A 24,702-nucleotide genomic window follows, 5' to 3' on the forward strand; every position below is an offset into this window, starting at 1 on the left:
ACAGAAAAGGCCAGTTGGAAACTGTTAGAGGAGAACAAGTATTTATCCAAGGGCAACTAAGGATGGGTTGAGAAGGCAGTTAGGTGAGGTAAAAAACAGACAGATGAGTATTCAGGGCTGAGATGGCAGATGGGATAGTTAGAGGTGGGCTGAAAGGGCAGATGGGGTCTAAACACAACATCCTGGGCCAGAGAGGATAAGCTGAAATCAGGGGGCGGCTGGAAGCTGAGGGGCATTCAGACCTCAGGTAGTTGGGTCTAAATGGGCAACTTAGACCTAAGAGGCAGGATGGGGCTTAAGGAAGCTGACAGAGTACTCAGCAGTTGACGTAGCAGGTACCCAAGGTCCGGGAAGGCAACCCGAAGCTTGACAGGGTAGATGAGGAGCTGAGGGGTCAGGTTGGGCTGAGGAGCTGGGGGCGGCGGCAGCCCTGCCTGGAGGGAAAGGCCAGGCCTGAGGGTGTGGCTTGGGCCTGAGCGGGCTGAGGGAACCCTTGGCAGGTGGACTGGGGCGAGGCCAGGCCTTCGGGAGCAGCCAAGCGTGAGGGCGTAACTGGGTCCCGAGGAGTCGCTGTGGCTCCCATATGGTGGGCCCATGCCTGCGGGGACAGTCTGGGCATGAGGGGGCCAGGCTGGGTCGGGAGGGACTGCCTGGGCCCGAGGTGGCACCCAGGCCTGAGGGTGTGGTTTGGGCCTGAGGCGGCGGCTTAGGCACGACGAGACTGCCGAGCTTGAGGGCCAGGCAGGGACGGAGCGCCCGGTAGCTGTGCCGCTGCTGACGGCACTTGGCCACAACACCTGAGGCAGCTGCTTGGCGAATTCTAGAACGATACGTCGGGCGGGGATGAGGAGAGAGGCGGCGACTGGGGCTGAGGGAGGAGCCGGCCGGGGCCGCGCGCCTGGGGGCGGGGCCTGGCCTGAGCTACCTCCTGGGCGGGGCCCGACGGAGGCTCCGCCCCCTGGGCGCGCCGCCGACGGCGGCGACGTCCGCGGGTCCGGCGCCTGGGTCCCCTCCAGGGTCCGCCCCCAGCTTTCTCGGTTCTTCAGGCGCCCGTAATCCTCCCCGTCCCGGCGTCCTGCTCGCTTTTCTGCGTCCGTAACTCGGTTCTCTCGTCCCCGCCCGGTGGGTCCCACAGTACCGAGGGCATTGCCCCTTTAACCGGAGTAGTCCGGGTCGCTCCCGGGCCCTTCCCGGGACGGCGCGCGCGCCCGCCCGCCCGGCCGCGTGCGCGCGCCCGCCGGTCCCCCGCCCCTCGCTCCCGCCCCAGCTTGCGCTGCCCGGGCGGGCGCCGGCCGCTGGCGCCGCTACTGCTGCCGCCCCCGGGGCGCGAGTCCGCCGCCCGCCGCCCGGGGACCCGGCGAGGGGCGGGGGCAGCCCCGGTCCGGCCCCGGATCTCCCCCGCTCCCGTCTCACGCTTCCCGGAAAGTTTGTCCCTTTGCGCTCTGCCCAGCCGCGCCGGGAGCCCCGCCGCGACGAGGTGAGAGCTGGGGGAGAGGGGGGGTGAGGGAGGGGACGCCAGCGGAGGAATGTGCCGGGCTGCGGGGCGGGGAGTCGGGGTCTCCGTTTGCACGACCCGGCGGGGGCCGGCTGGCCGCGAGAGCCGGGATCATGTGCTGTTTGTCCCGCGGAGGCGCAGAGAGGTGCCAGGCCCGGGGCGGCCGTCGGTTGGCTGGTCAGGAGGACAGGGTCCGCATGGCCGCCCAGAGAGGCCGGGACGGGGGCCTGTGTGAGAACTGCCGGGTCGGTCGGCACCCCCCCAGCCGCGGCTCATCCTGTACCCCACTGCTCCTTGACGCGGCACCGGCCGACCTCTGTACCTGTTCCCTAGTCTTTTACCCTGCTGTCCCCCAGCCGTGCCATCCCATTCCCTGCCCCATTAGCCGCAACGGCGTCACCATTGCGTGTTCCCATCAGTGTGCTTTCCCTCCCCTGGTCAGGGTCTGGGGGTCAGGGCTGTTCTTCCTGAGACAGCCTCTGTGATTTCACCTACTCCCTTCCTGTCCTGGGACAGACCGGCTCTCTCACCCCTCCCATGCCCTGCCCAGGAAGGCTGGTGAGGTGAGGCCGGGCATGACAGGGGTTTGAGGTCCTTTGGGGCTACAGAAGGGGGCCCAGCATCCCTGATCCCTCTTCCCAACTCTCCACCCTGCTGTCCGTGGGCGTGTGCTACTCAGCCTCTCCTCTCAGGGTGTGGGCACCTGATCACCCACATTCCTAGGCTCCAGCCTGGCACCTTCCCCAGGGCAGTGGACGCCATAGCACTAGCCCCAGCCTGGGGCTGGGACTTGCTTGGTTCCTTTCCTTTCTCTCCCCTTGCATGGAGATCCCTGTGCTATCTTCCTTTCCCATAAAGAGGTGATATTGTGAATCCCTCAACAGAGGAGCCCTGGGGTTGGTATGAGGGATGCAGGATGACCCCACCCTCCCCTGCCCATTGTCCTGGATCCTGAGGAGGAAGTGCTGGGGGCTGGGCAAGGGGTTTGGGGCCCACAGGCAGGCCCTGTGGATCTCAGTCCTGGGCTGTATCTCCAGCCGTTGGACTTTGCCCATCAGCAGTCCCTCCCTCTGTGTGGAGGTTGTGGGTCCTAGTTGGGAGCTGGTTTCTTCTTCTCCCTGGCTGACCCTCTGGGGGAATTTTAGGGCAGGTTTTATGTTTGGGGTTTTCTCTCCTCTCATTTCTCTTCTGGGCTCCTGATTTGTGCTTTTGCCCCAGAACTCGTCTTCCTGCCTGTTTAACGTTTCTGTGTTTGCTCTCCTCTGTGTTTCTCCTGTTTTCTTCCTCCCGTTATTTCCTTCATGGCGTGACCTCAATCTTGCCTTCTCTCTTGTGTCTCTCATTTTCTTGGTGTCTCTGACTTTCTGCCCCTCCTCTCCCCCTTCCTGCTACCCTCAGTGTCTCTGCCCATGTGTCCCTCTCTGAATTGCACTCTGTCCACTTTCTCTCTGTCTTCTCTATCTGAACGTTCAGTACACTTGTGAGTGACGAGGAATAAAAATATCACTGTTCCTGTCCTTGGATTCACATTGGATTCGGCCACTCCAGAGGGACAGCCACCCTTATCTTTGCTAACGTTACCCCCCACCCCTTGCTCTCCCACTGCGGAACCCAGACACACCTCTGGAGCCACAGGTGCCTCCTAACCATTCTTCCCCCACAACCAGGGTTTTCCCCACAGCCCCAGCTGGCGTGGCCAGGCCCCAAGTGTAGGATGGGGCTCCTCCTACGAGGGCCGGTGGCAGCCAGAACTGATACAGCGCCCCTGGTCTGGGGCCAGGACGCCAGGTAACTCTGGGGTGACGACCCAGGTCCCTGTGAGCTGGGATATGACTGGGGAGAGAGGCAGGACCACCTCGGGAGTCCCTGAGGAGAGTGACATTTGGGAGGAAGGCCAGGGGAACAGGAACTGGGTCCTTGAGGGGCTGGGTGGCTGGGAAGGGGGATGGAGAGACTGGTTCTTGAGAGAAGCTGGGAGGCAATGTCTGGGTCCCCCCACCGGCTCTGACCACCTCTTCTGTTTCTGTTCTCCAGCTGAGGAGGGTAGGAGTATCTGGAGCCATGGCTGGCGCCTCGGTGAAAGTGGCAGTGAGGGTTCGGCCCTTCAACGCTCGTGAGACCAGCCAGGATGCCAAGTGTGTGGTCAGCATGCAGGGCAGCACCACCTGTGAGTGAGTCCCAGGGGCCTGGCTGGGCACAGGCAGGGCAGGGCAGGCCCACCACGCATGCCCGTCCTCCTGGGCCGAACCGGGAGGAGGGCTGTGCTGGGCGAAGAGCAGGTGCTAGTTGTAAGGGCGGGGGCTGGGGCAGGCTGGCCTTTCTATGTTCCCAGTCCCTGGGAGGGGGAATGTTGGCCTTCAGCCCTCCATTGCCCAATCCAGGGAGGCAGCCCGGTGGGGGGCGGGTCCTGGGAAGCCAAAATTAGCTTTGGTAGCTGGAGGGGGTGGGGAATATTAAAGGGGAGAGATGAACTAGGACAGAGGTGGGGAGTGGGATGCGTGGATTCCAGGGGCTTGGAGGGAGAGGGCAGAGGCTGGGAATACCTGACCTTGGCCTTCCTTCCTTTGCCCTCTCCTGTCCCCTCAGCCATCATCAATCCCAAACAGAGCAAGGATGCCCCCAAAAGCTTCACCTTCGACTACTCCTACTGGTCACACACTTCGGTGAGGTTATTGGGTTAGGGGGAGAGCTAAGTAATGAGGGACAGGGGATTTAGGTCCTGGGGAGGAGGCATTGCTGGGAAATCAGACCACCAGGGGATGGGTTGGGAGAACCAGGACCCCTGGGTGGGGGTGGGTAGAGCCCATGCGTTGTGACTGGGAACAGGATGAGGGAAGCAGAATTCCTTGGGATAATTAGGACAGGCAAGAGACTGGCTAGGATCCTCAGGGGTGATTACCATGATGGGGATGGGGCTTGGGGAGCACACAGGACCTTTGGACAGTCATCAGGGATGGGGACAAGACTCTCGGGGCCTAGACATTCAGGACAAAGTCATCTAGGGCTCTTGCTGTCTTTCTCTGCCCCCCTTTCACCTAGGCCGAGGACCCCCAGTTTGCATCTCAGCAACAGGTATATCGGGACATTGGAGAAGAGATGCTGCTCCACGCTTTTGAAGGCTACAATGTGTGCATCTTTGCCTATGGGCAGACCGGGGCTGGGAAATCCTACACCATGATGGGGCGGCAGGAGCCGGGGCAGCAGGGCATTGTGCCCCAGGTACACACAAGTTGGGCCCTGGTGGGGCAGCCAGGGCAGGAACATCTTCAGCTGCCCCTACCGGAGGAAGGCCAGGGGTCTAAGGGTTGTGGAGCAGAGACCTGGCTTTCTGAGGCTGTTAGTGACAGGGAATGTGATGGGGGAGAGAGGTTGGCTGCAATCTGGATATCAGAGCCCTTTGGGGAGGGGGGTCTTTGCCCCCACCAGAGGCAACAGGCTCAGCGAGAAGAGCCAAAGCTTTGGCATCAGAGAGCCCTGCGTTTGATCCTTGCTTTTCCATTGTTTACTGCTACTTTCTCTTATCTGGTAATTATTTGTGAGTGTAGTTCTTCTGTAGGCTCGTGTACCATAGTCAAGGTGTTGACTATAGAAAAAGCCGGTTGTGGATAACTGAGAATTGACCATAATTCTCCCTGTCTGTGCAGCAGAGTGGCCTTGCACACAGGCTCTGGAGTCAGGATGCTCGGGTTGCATCCTGGCCTACCGAATACTAGGCTGTGACCCTGGGCAAGTGTGACCCTCTCTAAGGTTGTTTTCCCATCTGTAAAATGGGAATGATCCCTCCCTCAAAGCTGTGGTAAGGGTTAAACAGGGTCACCTGAGACAGGGCCTGGCCTGGTGCTGGGTGCCACAGGTGCGCCATGAACAGCAGCTTCTCTGTGTCCCCCTCCAGCTCTGTGAGGACCTCTTCTCTCGTGTTAGTAAGAACCAGAGCGCTCAGCTATCCTATTCCGTGGAGGTAAGCCCAGGTCTTGGTGGGGAACTGGGCACAGTGTCCCGAGGGCAGGGAAGGGGAGAGCAGAGTGATTAACAGCAAGAACAGTCTCAGTCAGACAGCAAGGGATCTACTCCTGGCTCTGCTGGTTACTAACTGTGGCTTTGAGTGGATGATTTCATCTCTCAGCTGCTGAGTATGTTTATCTGTGAAATGATAATGATCGGATCTTTCCTAGGGTTGTTGGGAGGATCAGTGAGCTCACATATGCAAAATGCTTAGTGCCGTGTGTGGGGCACAGTAAACACTCAGTGAACATTAGCTGCACTTTGCTGTGTCGCATCTGGGGGAGTTCAGGTTAAGTTCCATCTTTGGTATTATTGCTGGCTTTGTCACTTCTTACTTCTCACTCAGGTGAGCTATATGGAGATTTATTGTGAGCGGGTACGAGACCTCTTGAACCCTAAGAGTCGGGGCTCTCTGCGTGTCCGGGAGCACCCCATCCTGGGCCCCTATGTGCAGGACCTGTCTAAATTGGCTGTGACCTCCTACGCAGACATTGCCGACCTCATGGACTGTGGGAATAAGGCGCGGTGAGGCGGGCTGATGGAGTGGAGGGAAAGGGAGCCAGGGTTAGGAAGGTGAGAGGCGAGACCCAGTGACCACTCCCTCCCTGCAGGACTGTGGCCGCCACCAACATGAATGAGACCAGCAGCCGTTCCCATGCCGTCTTCACCATTGTCTTCACACAGCGCTGCCATGACCAGCTCACTGGACTGGACTCAGAGAAGGTGGGACCCTCTCCCATCCCCACCTGGTAACAGGGACAGTGGTGTGATGGAAGGGCCTTGTCCTCTCTCCCCACACATGTTGGGTTGAGTGCCTCCTCGGGGTTCCACAGCCCCTCTGCTTCTCCTTCGGATCAGGGTGATACAATCTCCTGTGTACTTTTTTGTTTCTTACTAGACTTCTCAGGGCAGGGCTTGGATCCCACTTTGTCCCTTGTCCTAGCACATAGTGGGCATGTCAATATCTGTAAATGAACAAATGGATGAATAACCAACCTCTCACTGTTGTCTTTATGTATTCCACTTTCTCCTGTCCACTTCCTTCGCCACCTCCTGGCTTTCTCCATCTCTTGCCAACTGTTCAGTTCTCTTGCTGGGTGTTCTTCCGATTTGTTTGCCCTGCCCCCACCGACCCCAGTCACCTCCTGCCTCTTTCCTCTGACCCAGGTTAGTAAGATCAGTTTGGTGGACCTTGCTGGAAGTGAGCGGGCCGACTCCTCGGGGGCCCGGGGCATGCGCCTTAAGGTAAGGGGGCTTAGGAGGGACGGACAGAGACAGTGTTGGGCGCTGTGTGTGGTGGTCTCTGATCATAACCTGGGAATCTCGCGGGGAGGAGGAAGGAGAAGTGGATTGGAGTGGGAGAGGAGGGCCTCATTCCCCATGTTCTCATCCCTTTCCAGGAAGGTGCCAACATCAATAAGTCACTGACTACTCTAGGGAAGGTGATCTCGGCCCTTGCGGATATGGTGAGACCCCGGGGTGGGAAGATAAGGAGCTTTGGGAAAGGGGACAAAGAGAGTGACCCACTCTGATCCCCTTCCTCCATCTATCCCCCAGCAATCAAAGAAGCGGAAGTCGGATTTTATCCCTTACAGGGACTCTGTGCTCACCTGGCTGCTCAAGGAGAATTTGGGTGAGGGGCTCCTTCTCTCTGTCTCTTTGCTGACCCTGCCACCATCTCACTCACCCCTTTTGATATATCTGACAAATCCACTTGCCACCCCTAGAATCTCAAATCCCCCAGTTGTCCATTGACTTTCCCCCTGACCCAGGGAACATCCTTTGAAGATGTTCTGATACTGAGCTCAAGGCCACAGCCTCCCTGCCAAGCCAAAGACCTCACTGACCTGGCTACCCATAACCCCTCTCTGACCCCACACCCAGTGCTGACTTCATCCTCCTCCCACTGTTCTCTAACTGTCCCACAGATGTCCAATGTCTCCCTGACCCACCCTGCCTCCCTCTTGACCACCAGATTTCAGGGTTAGCTCCATAATTCCTAGCTTCACCCTGCCTTGGACCATGACCCTGTCATACCCCTGCCTGGGCACTGAGGCCCCCCTGACCCTGTCACCCAGTGTGACTTAGGACCCGGCCCAGCTCAAGTTTTCTCCTCTGTCCATTCGTAGGTGGGAACTCACGCACAGCGATGATTGCAGCCCTGAGCCCCGCGGACATTAATTACGAGGAGACTCTCAGTACCCTCAGGTGGGCTCTGGCTCTGGCAGGGGTGGGGCAGCACACGAAAAGTGCCAGGAGCTCAGAGGCTGGAAGCTCAGGACCCTAGAGACGGGGTTGGCCCTCAGCTCTACCCCAATATTTTAAAACCTGGGAGGGGGGTGCTGACCTGGTGGTGTAGTGGTTTGGTGCACTTCACTTGGGCAGCCTGGGGTTCGCAGGTTCGGATCCCGGGCGTGGACAGACACACCGCTTGTCAAGCCGTGCTGTGGTGGCATCCCATATAAAGTAGAGGAAGATGGGCACAGATGATAGCCCAGGGCCAATCTTCCTCAGCAAAAAAATAAATAAATAAAAATAAAAATAAAACCTGGGAGGGAGAGAGGGAAACAGGCAGCAGACCAAGGTCACCTGTGTCTGGGCCTCACCAATCCTGATCCTCCCTCCTCACCCCAGGTATGCTGACCGCACCAAGCAGATCCGCTGCAACGCCATCATCAATGAGGACCCTAATGCCCGGCTGATCCGAGAGCTGCAGGAGGAGGTGGCTCGGCTACGGGAACTGCTTATGGCTCAGGGGCTCTCAGCCTCTGCTCTCGGAGGTAGGGCTCCAGGGGAGGGGTAGTTCAGGGATTCTGCTCTCGGAGGTAGGGCTCCAGGGGAGGGGTAGCTCAGGGATGCTCCTTGGCTCACCTCATCCCTCCTCGTTTGTCTTTGCCCAGTGCGGGGGCCAGGGCAGGACCACTGACCACAAAGCCCTTCATGTGCTCGGTGACATGGATACGGATATGGAGCAGGGACCTATCACACCTTCAGATGTTCAGAGCTGGGAGGGACTGATTCTCCAGAGGAGAGTCAGGGTTCAGCAAGACGTTGATAGGCTCCCAGCACTACTAAATGACAGGAGTGGGAGTAAATGGCAAGTCCTGCTTTTGTGGTTCAAACAGTAAATCATTAAGAATAGGCTGCTGACGGGGCTGGCCCTGTGGAATAGTGGTTAAGTGTGCACACTCTGCTGCTGGCGGCCCGGGTTCAGATCCCGGGCGCGCACCGACGCATCGCTTGTCAGGCCGTGCTGTGGCGGCGTCCCACATAAAGTGGAGGAAGATGGGCACAGATGTTAGCCCAGGGCCAGTCTTCCTCAGCAAAAAGAGGAGGATTGGCATGGATGTTAGCTCCGGCCTGATTTTCCTCACAAAAAAAAAGAATAGGCTGCTGGGGCACCTGCCATGACAGAAGTTCTTGTGAAATGTCAGAGATTGAGTTGACCATAAGCTTAACAACAGTCAGCAGTGGCATGGTTTCTAAAATGTAGTTCTCAGCCTCACTAATAGGAAACAGTGTCCATGTTAGAGTATGGTCCATGTTGACTGCATCAGAAGTGGACTCTGCATTCAGTCTTGGGGTCCATCCCACTGAGGACAGTCAGGGTGCTGAGGGGCTTGGTGAGGGGAATAAGGGTGTCAGTTCTTAGGAAGAGAAGGATAAGGTAGACATGATGTTCGCCTTCCCACATTTGAAGGATAGTCTTGCAGAAGGAAGAGCAGTATAGTCTCTCTTATCCCAGAGGGCAGCACTAAAAACAATGGACACGTGACGTGGGGCAGATTTCAGCTCAGCACAGCTAAGAACTTTCTGACGGTGCGAGTCATCTAACAATGGAAGGAACTGGCTGCCTTGTTCAGTAATGAGCTCTCCATCCCTGGAGGGGAACAAGCAGAGACTGGGTGCCCGTTTGTGAAGGTTGCAGTAGGAGGGCTGTTTACTTGGTGAAGGTCGACCAGATATCTTCTGAAGTCCTTACAAGCTAGTCCTCTGTGAGGCCTTCTCTATGTCTGATCACCTCCATCTTTTCTTAGCTTCCTTCTTTGACTTTCGTCTCCCTCTCAGGCCTCAAGGTGGATGAGGGGAGTCCTGGAGGTGCTGTGCCCGCTGTATCATCTCCCCCTGCCCCAGCTTCACCCTCATCTCCACCCGCACACAATGGGGAGCTGGAGCCATCATTCTCCCCCAGTGCTGAGCCCCAGATTGGGCCTGAGGAGGCCATGGAGAGGCTGCAGGTAGGAAGCTGGAGCTGGTAAGGGGTGGGAGTCAAGGGGCTGCTGGGAGTTTAGTTCTCCAAAGCCAGGGTCGAAGAGGAAGAAGGAATCCCAGGAGCAGTGTGACCCCCATGGTAGGTGCTTGTCCCCAGCTATGCTGACCCCTGTCTGTCCTGTGCCTCCAGGAGACAGAGAAGATTATAGCTGAGCTGAACGAGACCTGGGAGGAGAAACTACGCAAAACGGAAGCCCTGAGGATGGAGAGGTGTGAGGGGTGGGGGCTGACAGCTGGAGCTCTGGAAGGAGTGGGGGTGGGGAGGGAAGGTCAGGCCCTGCAGGGAAGGTGTTCGTGGGTAGCGATGATAAAACCAACATTTGCCTCTCCTTTGCCCACAGAGAAGCATTGCTGGCTGAGATGGGGGTGGCTGTCCGGGAGGATGGGGGAACTGTGGGCGTCTTCTCTCCGAAGAAGGTGAGTGAGGGGCGAGTGAGGGCTCGGATGAGGAGGCCTAGGAGACTTCGGATGCTTAGAGAAGAGAGTTGGGGGTGACAGAGTAATGAGTTCTGACTGTGATCTCTGAGGTCTCTGAATTGTCCCTCCATCATCTCTCTCCCCACTCCTGCCACCTCCTCTCTGTGTTGTCTGCCATCCCTACCTTCTCCCTCCGTCTGACAGTCAGCCAGGGCCAGTCAGGGGCCAGTCATTAAGTGCTTAATAGGTACTTAATGTGCTTATTAAGTGCCTGCGGCCAGGGGCTCCAGGGACCACAGGAGGATGACAGGGTCTCTGCCCTTTGGGGGATTTGAAGAGCTGTTTAGAATCTAGGTATTTACAAACATAACCTCACGTGTGTGTGTATGCAAGTTCATGCATAGAATTCTCTCTGGATCCGTAAGAAACTGGTTATGGTGGTTACCCCAGGAGAGAGGGAGAGGACTGGGGAGGTTGGAGATTGGTTGGGGTAGTGACTTATTCACTGTACGTGCTTTTGTATCATTTGAATTTTGTACCCTGTGCATGTGTTACCTACTCAAAAAAGTAACTAAAAACATTTTTGAAAGGATAACTTGGGAAGACAAGACTGTAAAGGGAAGAGAGGAAGAGTAAGCACTAAACTCTAAGATGTTGGTTGTAAATGCAGCGAGAATTTTAAAGACGGAAGCATCAGTGCAGCCTGGAGATGTATGGAAACTGGCTTCCTAGAGAAGGTGGTTTGAAAAGTGGAGCCTGAACGATGGATGGGATTTGGGTGGTAGAGAGGAGCAGGGAGAAGACTAGGCTAAGCAGACATGGGGTAGTGTCGGCCAAGTCGGGCACTGTGCCTCTCCCGTGTCTGCTATGTAGTAGGTGCTCGGTACATCTTTGCTGAGAGGAAGAGAGGAAGGAAGCAGGGCAGGAGTGATCAGGCTCAGTTTGAGGCAGGAATGGTATTCAGAATCTTGAACAACCAGCACGGCACTGGGACCAACCAATCAGAATGGATGCTGGCTAGAGACAGCCGGCACAGCTGCACTGGTCCATACTGACGATGGGATGATGGGGAGGCCGATTTGAGTAAAGTAGGAACTTCCAGTCCCACCGGGGAGCCGGCCATGCCATGGTACAAAGCACAATAGGATCAGGCCCTAAGTCAGGTACACTGTGCTCAGAGCCAGACAGGGGCTGCCTGGAAGAGGTGGTGGGTTATTGGAAGGAGGTCCCTCTGGATTTCATAAGGTCAGGGCTGTCTGGGAGACTCAGCAAGCAGGGATCGTTGAACAGGCATCCGAAAAGAGGAGAAGGGTTTGTCTTGCCTGGCCAGAGGCGCAGGCAGGGAGTGAGAGAGCTGTGGGTGGGTAACTGAGGGCGCAGGCTGGGTGTGCATGGTCAAAGGCAGTCTCCTTTCTCCCCAGCCTCAGCTTCTCCTCTCGGAGGCAAGCCATAGTATCAGTTCCTGATGTGTTCTTTGAGAGGTAGTCTGTGCACGTACAGGCATGTGTTGTATATAATCATCCACACATGCACACACACGTAGCCTCTCTTTGGAACAGTAGTGGTTCTATACCTGACACTTTGCTTTTTCATATAACAATATATTGGAGTTCTGTCTGTTCTTCTGCATGGTGTCAGAATATTCCATCGTGTAGATGTAGGATAATTTCTTTAACCAGCTTCCTACTGAGGGACATTTAGGTTATTTCCCATTCTTTGATACTATAAACAATGTTATAATGGATCATCTTATAAATAGGTCTGTTATCTGTAGAACAAATTCCTAGAAGTGGAGATTTGGGGTCAAATGGTAGCCATGTAAAATTTTGATCTATTTTGCCAAAGTGCCCTCCAAAGATTATAACCATGCCACTCTGTCCTCCCAAGAGCAACATACAAGAGAGCCCATGTTCCCTCACCCTCTTCAACTTTTGATCTTTGCAAATCTGATAGGTGGAAAAGGTGTCTTAGGGTAGTTTACTTTTGCATTCTCTCAAGGTGGTGAGGATGAACATATTCTCGTGTGTTCAAAGGCATGTGTCTTTCAGAAGGCAGAGCTGTTCCACTCAACAGAGGAAATAAGTTTGGTAGTGGTGGCTCCAACCTGGGAGTGGTCGGGTGGGGCATTGGGTCCTAGGGGAAAAGCTAGTTTGTCTTGGAGAGAGCCAAGAGCCTTAGGGAAAGCCCCCTCTTTCTGGGACCCCCACCACCAGGCGTAAGGATTTCTTAAATTGGTGGTTATCAGACCTGGCTCGGACTTCCTTCACAGGGGCTGAGGTTGGGGAGTGGGGCAGGACCAGACTCTGGGCCCCCCACCCCCAGCCTCGGCCTGAGCGGCTCCTTGCTTATCTGCTTGACGTATTAGGCTTCTAGGTAAGGTTTCATCTGAACAAAGGGTTCTAGGGCTGAACAAAGATTGAAAAGACTGCCCTAAATCATGTCCCCTCTCTCGAGGGACAGATCGCTTTCTGCTTTCAGAGCCCATCAGTGTTTGCTATTCCCAGGACAAGCCTGACACTGCAGTGTAGGGAGGGGACAGAGCGTCCCTGGGGAGAGGAAGTGTTGCAGCAGTGATTGTTGGGGGGCCTGAGTGAGGGCAGACGCACGGGTCCCCGTTGTATCCGTCGTGGACGCATCCTTGGGCTCACTCTTCAGGGGACTCCCAAAGAAATGTGGGGCCTCGCCTGCTGGCTGTTTTCTCTTGCACCCTGTGCTTTCCTGCCTCCGTGCGTTAGTTCAAACTCCGCCTTTCACCTGGAATGCTCTTGCTTCTGCATGTCCGCGTCCTTCTCATCCTCCGAGACCGGCTGCCATGCTGCCTTTTCCATGAAGTCCTCCTTAGCTCCTGAAGTTTTTCACTTGATTCATCTTTGCATGTGAGCCCCTCCCAGGATACGATGGCGCTCAACTCCCTGGGAACAAATGAATGAGTGAACAGATGAACGAGCTAAGTGAGGGCATGGAAAGATCAGAAACTCTACTATGAGACATCCATTTCCCACTTGTAATGGTGTTTCCACACCAATCTTATCTCCCTAACTTGACTCTGATTTCCTTACTGACGGAATGGCACCATCTGGGTTTGACTCATCTCTGAGTCCTGCCCAGCACCTCACCGGGGTCTTGCACGTAGAAAGCCCACAGTAAATCCTTGTAGAACGGAGGTGAGGGATCTTGTGTTCGGTTGGAAGGCTTAGGAAGGCTTCGTGGAGGAAGCAGCATTTGAGATAGACCGTGAGGGACAGGAAGGAAGTGAATGACTTTCACAGGTGGAGGTCGGGGTGGGGCTGGGCCGAGGCCGGGTGGGAACATGGGAAGCAGCTCGCCAGGGTGGTCAGGGATGCAGGAGGCCTGCTTCTGGAGTGAGTGCTCAGCAGTCCACTGAGCGGGAGCACAGGACGGGGGAGAGGGCTTGGGGTGGGCTGGGGCCGGATGTGGAGGAGGCACAGGGATACCAGCATAAAAAGAGGCTCAAGTCAGGTGGGCATCTGGTGCCAACTGGAGAGGTCTGAGTGGAGAAGCATGACGAGGCCACAGTGTGGTGTGAGCAGGAAGCTGGGAGACCCTTGCAGATGGCAAGAAGTCAGGCAGGCCTGGGCAGGGTGGGCCGGGGCAGCAGATGGTGGGGAGAGAGACTTCCCTGGGCCTGACAGCCAGTGGCGTGAGAGGGGTGTAGAGGGAACAGGGCTTGTATGCTGCCCAGAGTTACGTGCGTGGGGAGGGCGGGGGTCTCGTAAGAGAAAGAGAAGTCAGGAAAAGGTGCTTTTGGGGATGGGAACGGGCTGGGTTTTCAGTGCAGAGCAGCGTAGTGATGAGCCAGGTATGTGGGACAGATTCTGCCAGGGAGGCCTCAGCAGGGACAGCTCCAGGCAGCTGCTGCAGTGACCCCGGTCCGTGTGAAGCAGGCCTGGGGACGGGCAGTGGTGGGGAAAAGTGGGGAGTCTGCTGTGAGAAACGGCTCTGTTTTGTTTACTTCTGGATTGAACTGACAATTAAAAAAAAAAAATTATAATTATAAAAATAATCTGTGCTCCTAAGAAATTCAGGCTGGAATAAGAGGTGGGAAGTACCAGTCCCTAAACCAGTCCACTCTTGTACTCTCTGGAAGGGGTAAGATACAGTTTGAAGGAAGAAATGATGAGACCTGGGGAAAAAGGGAGTACAGGGAAAGCAGAGGCGAGGGCAGGTTGATTCTAAGGTTTCTGGTCACGGAGACTGGTGGTCGAGGTGCCTCTGAAGAAATGGGGCCTTGGGAAGGGTTGCTGACTGGGGAGAGGGTAGATGGGTGGGGGCAATTTTGTAGGCCCCTTGTGTGTGAGGAGAGCGTGGGTCAGGCTGTCCTGAAGGTGGTTGGTGTGAGTGGGAGTAAGGAGAATGGGAGAGTTCTCTGAGTGGGGGGGACGGGCAGCAGGCAGTGCTGGGACCTGGAGGGGTGTTTGCTGAAGCTCTTTCCCACCCTTCCTCTTTGTGGCATCCTCTGGCCGGCTCTCATGATCCCTCCCCTGACCACTCACCTCCCCTCTCAGACTCCCCACCTGGTGAACCTGAACGAAGACCCCCTGATGTCTGAATGTCTGCTCTACCACATCAAAGATGGCGTCACCAGGTAGCGTTTACTCAGCGGCCTGTGGGGCAACCTCTCCTTCTGGGGTGTGGTTGCAGAGGGACGGCCACACTGGTGACTCTGTTTCCTGGTGACCTCACTGGAGACACCCCAGATCTCAGGACATCTGCCTCCGCAGCCCTGCTCGCTCTCCGAGCTTCCTGAGAAGTGGCTGAGCCTGGCTGCTCAGCGGCCATCCTGCCTCCATCCACCTCTTTGGTAGGGGTGAGACGCCTCCTGGGACCAAACTGACCCAGTGCTTGTGGGGATAGCTCCTGGGGCAGAAGAGTGGGTAGGAAGCTTAGGCCACCGCATTCTTAGCCCCTGGCACTGTTGCCTTGGCATCCCTTGGTGGGACCCTTCCTTGGGGGAGGAGAAGGGAAACGTGGCCCAGGCCCCATGTTGTTGAGGGGCAGGTGGCTTCACTGGCTGATGCTAACGAACCCCTGGGCCTCGGTGCCTCTGAGGTTGCCTCTGGAGTTAAAGGGGTGAGAGTGCCCCTTCCTCTCCCACCACAAGCATTCGCAGCTGTCCTTGGTGATCATCATGGTTAGGGAGGGAGTCCCGAGGGTGATGAGCCCAAGGACGGATGGGAGGCCCATGGCTGAGGGCGCCCATTTCACTCCAGGTTCCCTTTTCTCCTTTGCTGTGTAATGCAGTGAGTGAGGACTTGGGCGGTGGAGTCAGGCAGATGTGGGCTCACTGCCGGGCTGCGTGACCTTGGGCAAGTTACTTCACCTTTCTGAGCCTCAGCGTCCTCCTCTGTGAAATGAGAATAATTATGCTTGGCTCATTAAGTTGGATGAACTTGTGTTCGGAAGGGGCTTGGCGAATGTCTGGCACATGCTCAGCAAATGTTGGCCATTGCTTCCCCAGGGTCGGCCAGGTAGATGTGGACATCAAGCTCACCGGGCAGTTCATTCGTGAGCAACACTGTCTGTTCCGGAGCATCCCTCAGGCAGATGGAGAAGGTAATGGCTGAGGGGTTGAGAGTGGAGTGGCCACTGAGTCCAGTTCCACCCCACACCCTGAATACAGAAGACTGGGTCGGGCACTGGGGGTGAGGCCATATAAGAGGGGATGTGTCCTCGCCCTCAGAGGGACTTCGAGCTTATAATATGCAGTGGGGGAATATCAAGGGCCCGGCTATCTGCACCCGCCCTGAGAGTGCACACCGCTGCAGTGGGCAGGGAGTGGCCAGGGTCCCCAAAGCAGAAACAGAACATTGTGGCGGCAGAGAGGAGATCCCGCCTTCTTCCTTGATTTTTTAGCCTCAAATAGCGCTCTGGTAATTTTTTACGAAAATCTGTATTTGCTTCAGTGGAGTATCTGAATTTAACTCTGGAAAACCTGCTTCTATCCAGCTATGACTGCAAAGGTTTCTGGGAGTTAATCGGCCCATGTATCCCTCTAGTTCCAGAACTTGCAGATTTTTAGCCCTTATATGGCCATAGTAAAAGCAAAAACTTTTAGGAATCACAAGCCCTAAGGGTGAAAGTAGTAGCCTGTCTGACATATCAAAACGATACTTATACAGTTCAGGCGTATTTTGAGGTCACTATTTTGTTCTCGTTCATTCGTTTTTAAAAAATGGAATGATTTGGGTTCCATTAGGCCCAAGCAAAGTCGAGCTCTGCGAAATGAGTTGGGCAGGGAGGCAGGACATGTTACATGTGAGCCCTCCATCAGCTTGAGCCCGTGCAGTGTGCCTCAGAGATCTGGAAGGAGTGCCTTACCTGACACCTTCAAGGGACAGGGAGATGGGGCATGCGTGGGCAGCACGTTTTTAAAGATAAGAAAGCCACTATTACGTGGCTTACAGCTCAGGTTTAAGACATGCTCGTCGGGCTTCAGTTTGGTTCAGGGTCGGCAGGTTAACGCAGTCATTCTGGTCTGGGTCAAGTCCCCGGTGGCAGCAAATGCTTCCGGCATTGCAGGCTGCAAGCCATTGAATCAATTCAGCCCAGTGAGTTATTGCCAAGTTCCTGTTCTGCGGTTACCTCAAGCGGTGTGCTGGGGTGATACCAAAACCATACCAGGCCTGTGGAGTGAGCCCACCTCAGGGGCTCAGAGTGTGTTTGGGGAGATGACAGACAGGCATTAAGTGGTTACATCACAGTAAAAGCCTCTAATGATTCTGTGCCCCAAAGGGTGGAGGATTTTGTAAAGGTTTAGTCAGTTTGGGCCTCTGTTCTTAATGGTACATTTAAGACTTGACCAAAGACAGGCAGAGAGGAGGCAGGCAGCACGGACAGAGCTGTGGTCATAGAAGAATAATTATTACTTACTGACCATCCACTTTGTGCCTTGCGTTTTCTCACGTGGCCCACAGGCGGGGGAACTGAGGCTCTCAGGATAGGGAATTTGCCCAAGACCACACAGCTAGAAGATGGCAGAACTGGACTGGAACACAGCAGGGCAGGCTCCAGGGCCGGGCTCTGATCTCTGCCTCAGTACAGATCCTGTGGGCTCCTGGACGCGGAGAAGGCTGCCCTGGCCAGGCTGGAGCAAATCATCTCCTCGCCTGGCCCCATTTCCCTCTATGACACCTGTCCCCTCAACTTTAGATTATCTGCTGCCTTGCTTGTGTGTTGTCTGTCTGATCAGCTGGAGGTGAGCTCTGTGAGAGCAGGGATTTTGGTTTTTATCCCCATCGTATTTCCAGGACCTTAAATAGTGCCTGGCATATAGTAGGGGGCGCAATATATTTGTGGAATGAATGAGGGAATTTGGGGGCGGGTGGGAAATAAGAGTGGGGGTAGACTGGGACCTATTACAGCCACCCTATCGTCTCATCTTCCACCTTCTTCTGTTGCTGTTCCTGGACACACAGTGATGCCTCTCTGTCTGTCTTGTTCCTCTTCTCCATCATTTTTGCCCCTTGAAATCCAAGTCTCTCTTCAACTGGCTCAGAAGTTACCACTTTTCCCGTAATCATTTCCAGTCCTCTGCCCCTAAGCTGAGTTCCTCTGCTTTCTTTGTACTCCCACAGTGTCAGTAGTCCCACCTCTGCCTTATGTTAACAATTCATTCTGGTTTCTTGATTACTTGTAGTATAAATAATAATAACTCCCTTTGCGTGTCACTTTATTTGAGCCTTTCAACCATTCTGTAAAGCAAGACTTCTGTATTCCATTTTATGGAAGCTCACAAAAGTTGGGTGACTTGCTCAGTGTCCCTCAGCTATGGAGTGCAGAGCCTTTGGGATACAGGGGTCCCTCTGTGACACAGGGGCACCACTCCTCGAGGGCAGGGAGCTGCCTCATGCATCTGTGTGTCTCAGCAAGCAGCAGGCTCTGTGATTGTACAGAAGACAGAGGAGAACCGTGGTAGATGTTTGAGTTGGGTTGACTTTGTCTTGTCCTGTGAAGACAGTGATCTGTGGCTTGAGAAGATTAAGCAGTCGGTGGCAGTTTGCAAGATGCTTCAGACAGAAGTGGGCTAGGAGCCTGCTGGAGAAATCCAGGCCTGGGTAGGGGTAATGTTAGTTGGAAAGGAAGGAAAGGACATGTGCAAGGCAGATGTGACGGGGCCTGCTGACCCATTGGACATGGGAGAGGAAGCCCTCTGAGAGTTACTGGTTTGCTAAGCCCCTGCTGGGGAGGATGGTGGTGGGTGAGTAGGGAGTCCCTGCAGAGGCTCCTGGGAATTGTAGTTGGGGCTCTAACCCTCCTTCTGCTCTTCCTTCCCGTGCTGCCTGCCACCAGAGGGGCCATGGCACCCCGACAGGTACTGGGGGGTGGGACTGGGGGTGCATGTATGTTTTTGGGGGGTGATACAAGATGGGAATCTGTGACCATAACCCCTCTTCCCCCAGGGTCTAATTGCTCCCTTTCCTCTCTCCCTCCACTCAGTGGTGGTCACCCTGGAGCCTTGTGAAGGAGCCGAGACCTACGTCAATGGGAAACTTGTGACTGAGCCACTGGTGCTGAAGTCAGGTAGAACAAGGGTGCAGAGTCAGGGTTCTGGGACATGGCTGTACGTAGGAAGCCCCAGGGCAGAGCTTTCTGGGGGAATCCTGGGGCAGGGCCCAGAAATAAATAGGAAACAGCATGGGGATATGGAGAAGGAAGTGAGAAGTGAAGATAAAGGAATCGGGTTCTGGTTTCTCTTGCTGCCTGGGAAACGGGACGAGGATGCAAAGCCCCCCTAATTCTCTTTGGCTGTTAGGGATGGGGTGCTTCCTGGGGTAAGTGGGGGAGCCTTGGCTCTGACTGCCCTCAGACTTGGGGTGATGGGAAAGATGGTGTCAGGGCCCGTGGGACTTGTGGGCAAGGCCCTATATGCCTTGGGCATGGGGATGGGTCTGCTGCTATGGGGGAGCAACTCCACTTTTCCCTCCTCCCATCTCCAGGGAATAGGATCGTGATGGGCAAGAACCACGTCTTCCGCTTCAATCACCCGGAGCAGGCACGGCTGGAACGGGAGCGAGGGGTCCTGCCGCCCCCAGGACCGCCCTCTGAGCCCGTCGACTGGAACTTTGCCCAGAAGGAACTGCTGGAGCAGCAAGGCATTGACATCAAGCTGGAGATGGAGAAGAGGTATGAGGAGAGGTGTTTGTGCCTAGGGCCTTTTTGGCTGTCCCTCCCAGGTCCCCAGTCCCCTCCTGTTGGCAGACACCCCCCTGAGGGGTTCCAGAAGCCCACATAGCTCTTCCTTCCCTCCCTACCCAATCCCAGGCTGCAGGATCTGGAGAATCAGTACCGGAAAGAAAAGGAAGAGGCTGATCTTCTGCTGGAGCAGCAGCGACTGGTGAGGGGTCGGCCGGGGGACGGGTCGGGGAGATGGGCTGGCGGGCACATGAGCAGCCAGGCCGGTAGTACTTCAGCCTGGCTCTGCTTTTGGTTCATGCAGTCTGAGCCAGAGTGGGGAGTGGGCATGGGGATGAGGGTATGGGTGACGTCTGGGAGGAGACAGTTACGAGAGAAATGTGACTCGGGGAGGAAACTGCGTGCAGGGAACTAGACTTCCTCCCAGTTGACCAGGGCTTCCCCGATGCCAGTCGATCCTGCGCCAGCCTTAGGAATTTGACCATATCCAAGCTGTGTCCAGCTTGATGTCAATGCCTTGCTGCTCCAGCAGTTCCTTCTGGGCAAAGTTCCAGTCGACAGCTCAGAGGGTGGTCCTGGGGGCGGGGGGGACCCCTCGCTCCCGTTCCAGCCGTGCCTGCTCCGGGTGATTGAAGCAGAAGATGTGGTTCTTGCCCATCACGATCCTATTCCCTGGAGATGAGAGGAGGGAAAAGTGGACTCGCTCTCCCATAGCAGCAGACCCATCCCCACACCTAAGTGCCATATCCAAGTGCCACATGTACTATTATTATTATTATTTTTTTGTGAGGAAGATCAGCCTTGAGCTAACACCCAATGCCAGTCTTCCTCTTTTTTTTTTTTCTTTTTACTGAGGAAGATTAGCCCTGGGCTAACATCCATGCCCATCTTCCTCTACTTTATATGAGACGCCGCCACAGCACAGCTTGACAAGCGGTGCATTGGTGCACGCCAGGGATCCGAACCTGCGGACCGTGGGCCGCCGAAGCGAAGCATACATGTTTAACCGCTTGCACCACCGGGCCGGCCCCTGTACTATTATTTACTTAAGATTGTTCTTTAAGTGCACTTACTTTTAAATCTTTACCCTCATCCTGAGCAATAATATATATGCACGAAAGCTAGACTTGATACAGCTGTAGCTAATATTTACCCATTGCTCTCTCTGTGCCAGCCACTGTTCCACACTTGGCGTACGTTAATCCTCCAACTGTGTCTGTGAGGGAGATCCTGCTGTTATTTCTATTGCGTAGATGAGCAGAGGTTAAGCAGTCCGCCCAAGGGTGTGCAGTTCTGACGGTTGTTTCTGTTCTGACGTTGGGACTCATGGGCTCTGGGATATCCTTAGCCCCCTCCGTGTCTTCTCTCTCTCTGGCCCCAGTATGCGGACTCTGACAGCGGGGACGACTCTGACAAGCGCTCCTGTGAAGAGAGCTGGCGGCTCATCTCCTCCCTGCGGGAGCAGTTGCCCCCCACCACGGTCCAGACCATCGTCAAGCGCTGTGGCCTGCCCAGCAGTGGCAAGCGCAGGGCCCCTCGTAGAGTCTATCAGATCCCCCAGCGTCGGCGGCTGCAGGGCAAAGACCCCCGCTGGGCCACCATGGCTGATCTGAAGATGCAGGCGGTAAAGGAGATCTGCTACGAGGTGGCCCTGGCCGACTTCCGCCACGGGCGGGCCGAGATCGAGGCCCTGGCCGCCCTCAAGATGCGGGAGCTGTGTCGCACCTATGGCAAGCCGGAGGGGCCTGGTGATGCCTGGAGGGCCGTGGCCCGGGACGTCTGGGACACGGTGGGCGAGGAGGAAGGCAGCGGAAGTGGAGGTGGCGGCTGCGAGGAGGGAGCCCGTGGGGCAGAAGTGGAGGACCTCCGGGCTCACATTGACAAGCTGACGGGGATTCTGCAGGAGGTGAAGCTGCAGAACAGCAGCAAGGACCGCGAGCTGCAGGCCCTGAGGGACCGCATGCTCCGCATGGAGAGGGTCATCCCGCTGACCCAGGTAGGGAGGGCCCTGGCCCCAGCCCTTTCCCTCTTCTCCTCCCTCTTACAGTTCTTCCCTTTAGGAATCTGAACCTCCCACTGCTGATTCCAGCCTCCTTCCCCCATTCCTTTAAAAAATTGTGTTGCAGTATAACACAGTTTTTCTCAGTGTAGTTTGTGAATCATCAGGGCACTAACTGAAAATGCAGATTCCTGGGTTCCACCTAGACCTACTGAATCAGCGTCTTTGGGGATGAATCTGCATTTCTCATAAGTTCCCAGGTGTTCCTGAAGTACAGTAAACTTTGCACACCACTGATATAAAGTGCACAATTCTTGAGTCACCGCTTGATGACTGTTCGGCACACATACACTCCTACAACTGCCCTTCTCCCGGGGGTGACCAGTTCCTCTGGGGGAGCCGCGGTGCTGAGCGCTTCTCCTGCGTCACCTCATTTCATCTTCACAGTAGCCCTGCGAGTGGCCATGTTATCACCGATGCCTGTTTTGCATGTGTTCACTCAACAAGTAAATATTTGAGTGCCTACTGTGTGCCAGGCATTGTGCTGGCCACTGGGGTTGCTTACAACAGACAAAATTTCTGCTCTATTGCACCTTGCCTTCTAGTGAGAGACAACAGTCTGCCTTTACAACAATAAATAGCTCATGGTTATTGAAAGCTTACCTCCGGATGCTGTTCCCACCCCTCTCCCCTTGCTCTTTCCACTCCAGCCCTTGCTGGTCCTTCAACTTCCTGGGCATGTTCCTACCTCAGGGTCTTTGCACCTGCTGTTCCCCCTGGTAGCCTCATAGCCTCACTTCCTTCAGGTGTTTACTACAATGATAACGTCTCAATGAATCCCTTTCTGTCCATTCGTTGCAGCCACCTTCACCCCAGCCTCCTAAATCCTTCTTCCTTGCTCTGTCTCCATCTGAATACATATATTTATACAAAGTATATTATATAATATATTCTATATATCCTATATATATAAAATATATACACTTACATATAATATACATATATTATACTATGTATACATATACTATGTATATTTCTCAGTGTAGTATATACATATATATATACTATACATAAATAATGTATATTAAATAATAGAAATATATACACTCATATTTAACTTTTTATTGAAGTATAGTATATGTACTATACTGTATATTTCTCTTACTCATTTATCAGCTGTCTCATCCCACTGAAATAATGGCAGGTGTTTTTCTTCCCTTTTTGTTGACTGCTGTGTCCCCAGGGCACATTATTTATTCAGCGATGTTTACTGAGTGCCTACTCTATGCCAGGCACTGCTCTAAATACTTTACATGGTTTAGCTCATGTGATTCTTACAACAACCCAGTGCAGTAGGTACTGTTATTATTGACATCATCCTACACTTGAGGAGACTGAGGCACAGAGAGGTTACGAGCCAGAGGTCCAGACCACACAGATGGGAAGTGGCAGATAGGATGGAGCCCAGACCACCTGGCCCCTGGGCCTGTGCTCCTAAACCACTGTTCTGGCTTCCGTATCTCCAGACCCCTCTGGGGAACCCCTGACAGCCAGCCACTCCAGGGCCTTCTGACTTCCCCTGGATCCGCATGTGCTCAGGACTCAGCTCTCCTCATGTCCCTTCTCCTTTTCTCTCACCCCCTCTCCCTCCCAGGATCATGAGGATGAGAATGAAGAAGCCAGTGAGGCCACCTGGGCCACGCCCCAAGGGTCAGAGGCGGGAGAGGAGGAGGCCCCCAGTGACCGCACGCCCTCAGCCCGGCCCGCCTCGCCACCCCTGTCGAGCTGGGAGCGGGTGTCGCGGCTGATGGAGGAGGACCCTGCCTTCCGGCGTGGCCGCCTTCGCTGGCTCAAGCAGGAGCAGCTGCGGCTGCAGGGACTGCAGGGCTCGGGGGGCCGGGGTGGGGGACTGCGCAGGCCTCCAGCCCGCTTTGTGCCCCCTCACGACTGCAAGCTGCGTTTCCCCTTCAAGAGCAACCCCCAGCACCGCGAGTCCTGGCCTGGGATGGGGGGCGGGGAGGCCCCAGCTCCACCCCAACCCCCTGAAGAGGTCACTCCCCCTCCGGCCACCCCTGCCCGCAGGCCCGCAAGTCCCCGTAGGTCGCACCGTCCCCGTAGGAACTCCCTGGACGGAGGGGGCCGATCTCGGGGAGGGGGTTCCACGCAGCCCGAACCCCAGCACTTCCAGCCTAAAAAGCACAACTATTATCCCCAGCAGCCCCAACCATACCCAGCCCAGCGGCCCCCAGGGCCCCGCTACCCACCCTACACTACTCCCCCGCGAATGAGACGGCAGCGCTCGGCCCCTGACCTCAAGGAGAGTGGGGCGGCTGTGTGAATCCCACATCCTGGGCAGAGGGCCTGGCAGGCCCCTTGCTGGGAGGAGTGAAGCCGCCTGAGATGCTGCTTCCCCAGAAGCCCTGGGGCAGGGAGGCCCTAGAGATGAGAGAGAAGGTCCGAGTAGGTGATAGAAGATGTGGGAGTGACAGGGCCGGAGGCTGAAGGAAGGAAGAGGGCACGGAGTTGCCAGGAGCAAACCAAAGTGAAGGAAGAGCGATGGGAAACTGCCTTGGGGCTGCCCCTTGCAGGGGCGGGGGGTCCCACAAACGCTGCTATGGGTGGGGTGGGGGGCTGGGGTGCTGCGTAGCCAGTGTTTGACTTTCTTTTCAAGTGGGGGCAAAGGGGAGAGAACCTAGAGTGAGGTGAGTTCCCCTCCCCGGCCCCTGTCTGTCCATCTGTCTGTCTGTGGTGAGTTCCTGTTTCCAGGGAGGTGTGGTGGGATCATAAGTCATTCCCCTCCCCTTCCAGGCCTCCTGCTATATTGGGGGGACCTGTCTGGTTTCTGGTTTGGCTGGGGTCCCCTGAGGACGTGGGACCCTTCAATAAAGGATAGCAAACAGAGGGAGCTTGTTGCTGGTGGTGGTTTGGTTTGGTTTTTAATGGAGGTGTAGATTATATAAGTAAAATGCACAGATCTTAAGTGTGTGGCTCAGTGAGTTTTTACACAAGTATGCCCCCACGCAGTCACCGCCCAGATGAAGACATGTTTCTATCTTGGTTTCTTGAATGTTCAGCATCGTGTCTCCTCCCTTCAGAGTGCATGACCCACTCTTATTTCCCTTCTTTCATTTTTGCTGATCCGGCATCTCCACCTTACCTCCATCTCTGCCCTCAGCATCGCTGTTCATTGTCCCCGACAAAGGAGAGAGGGAGGGATGAGGGGGGAGGTAGAGGGAGTGCCAGCCTGTCAGTGCCTAACTGGCTGTTCCTAACAGGAAATGGAGGGATTTAGGGGTCAAGGAGGGGTTCTGCTTCATGGAATCACTTAACTGTTTGAAAAGTCTCCCAAGTAGCAACGATTTCC

The 24,702-nt window shown here is 55.4% G+C and overlaps 1 protein-coding gene across 4 annotated transcripts; it reads left to right on the plus strand.

Moving 5' to 3' along the window:
- Nucleotides 1-1,249: 1,249 nt before the first annotated feature.
- On the plus strand, nt 1,250-24,318 carry KIF1C (kinesin family member 1C). 4 transcript variants are annotated; one of them, XM_004433220.3, is made up of 23 exons: nt 1,250-1,477; nt 3,163-3,283; nt 3,530-3,662; nt 4,082-4,158; nt 4,535-4,714; nt 5,388-5,453; nt 5,844-6,022; nt 6,109-6,220; nt 6,665-6,742; nt 6,898-6,963; nt 7,055-7,130; nt 7,627-7,705; nt 8,132-8,277; nt 9,566-9,735; nt 9,900-9,979; nt 10,111-10,186; nt 14,713-14,792; nt 15,666-15,760; nt 18,644-18,727; nt 19,144-19,330; nt 19,469-19,541; nt 20,721-21,335; nt 22,993-24,318. In XM_004433220.3, exons 3-23 carry the CDS (start codon nt 3,557-3,559, stop codon nt 23,674-23,676), a joined length of 3,309 nt encoding a protein of 1,102 aa, XP_004433277.1. In that variant the 5' UTR covers nt 1,250-1,477; nt 3,163-3,283; nt 3,530-3,556; the 3' UTR covers nt 23,677-24,318. The 4 variants fall into 4 exon arrangements, with proteins under 4 accessions (XP_004433277.1, XP_087296705.1, XP_014645124.1 ...); XM_087440579.1 differs by having other exon boundaries at nt 3,177-3,283; XM_014789638.2 differs by lacking the exon at nt 3,163-3,283.
- Nucleotides 24,319-24,702: the final 384 nt, after the last annotated feature.

Source organism: Ceratotherium simum, chromosome 16, assembly GCF_057802395.1.
Source record: "Ceratotherium simum simum isolate JZ-2026a chromosome 16, ASM5780239v1, whole genome shotgun sequence".
NCBI classification, from domain to species: Eukaryota; Metazoa; Chordata; class Mammalia; order Perissodactyla; family Rhinocerotidae; genus Ceratotherium; species Ceratotherium simum.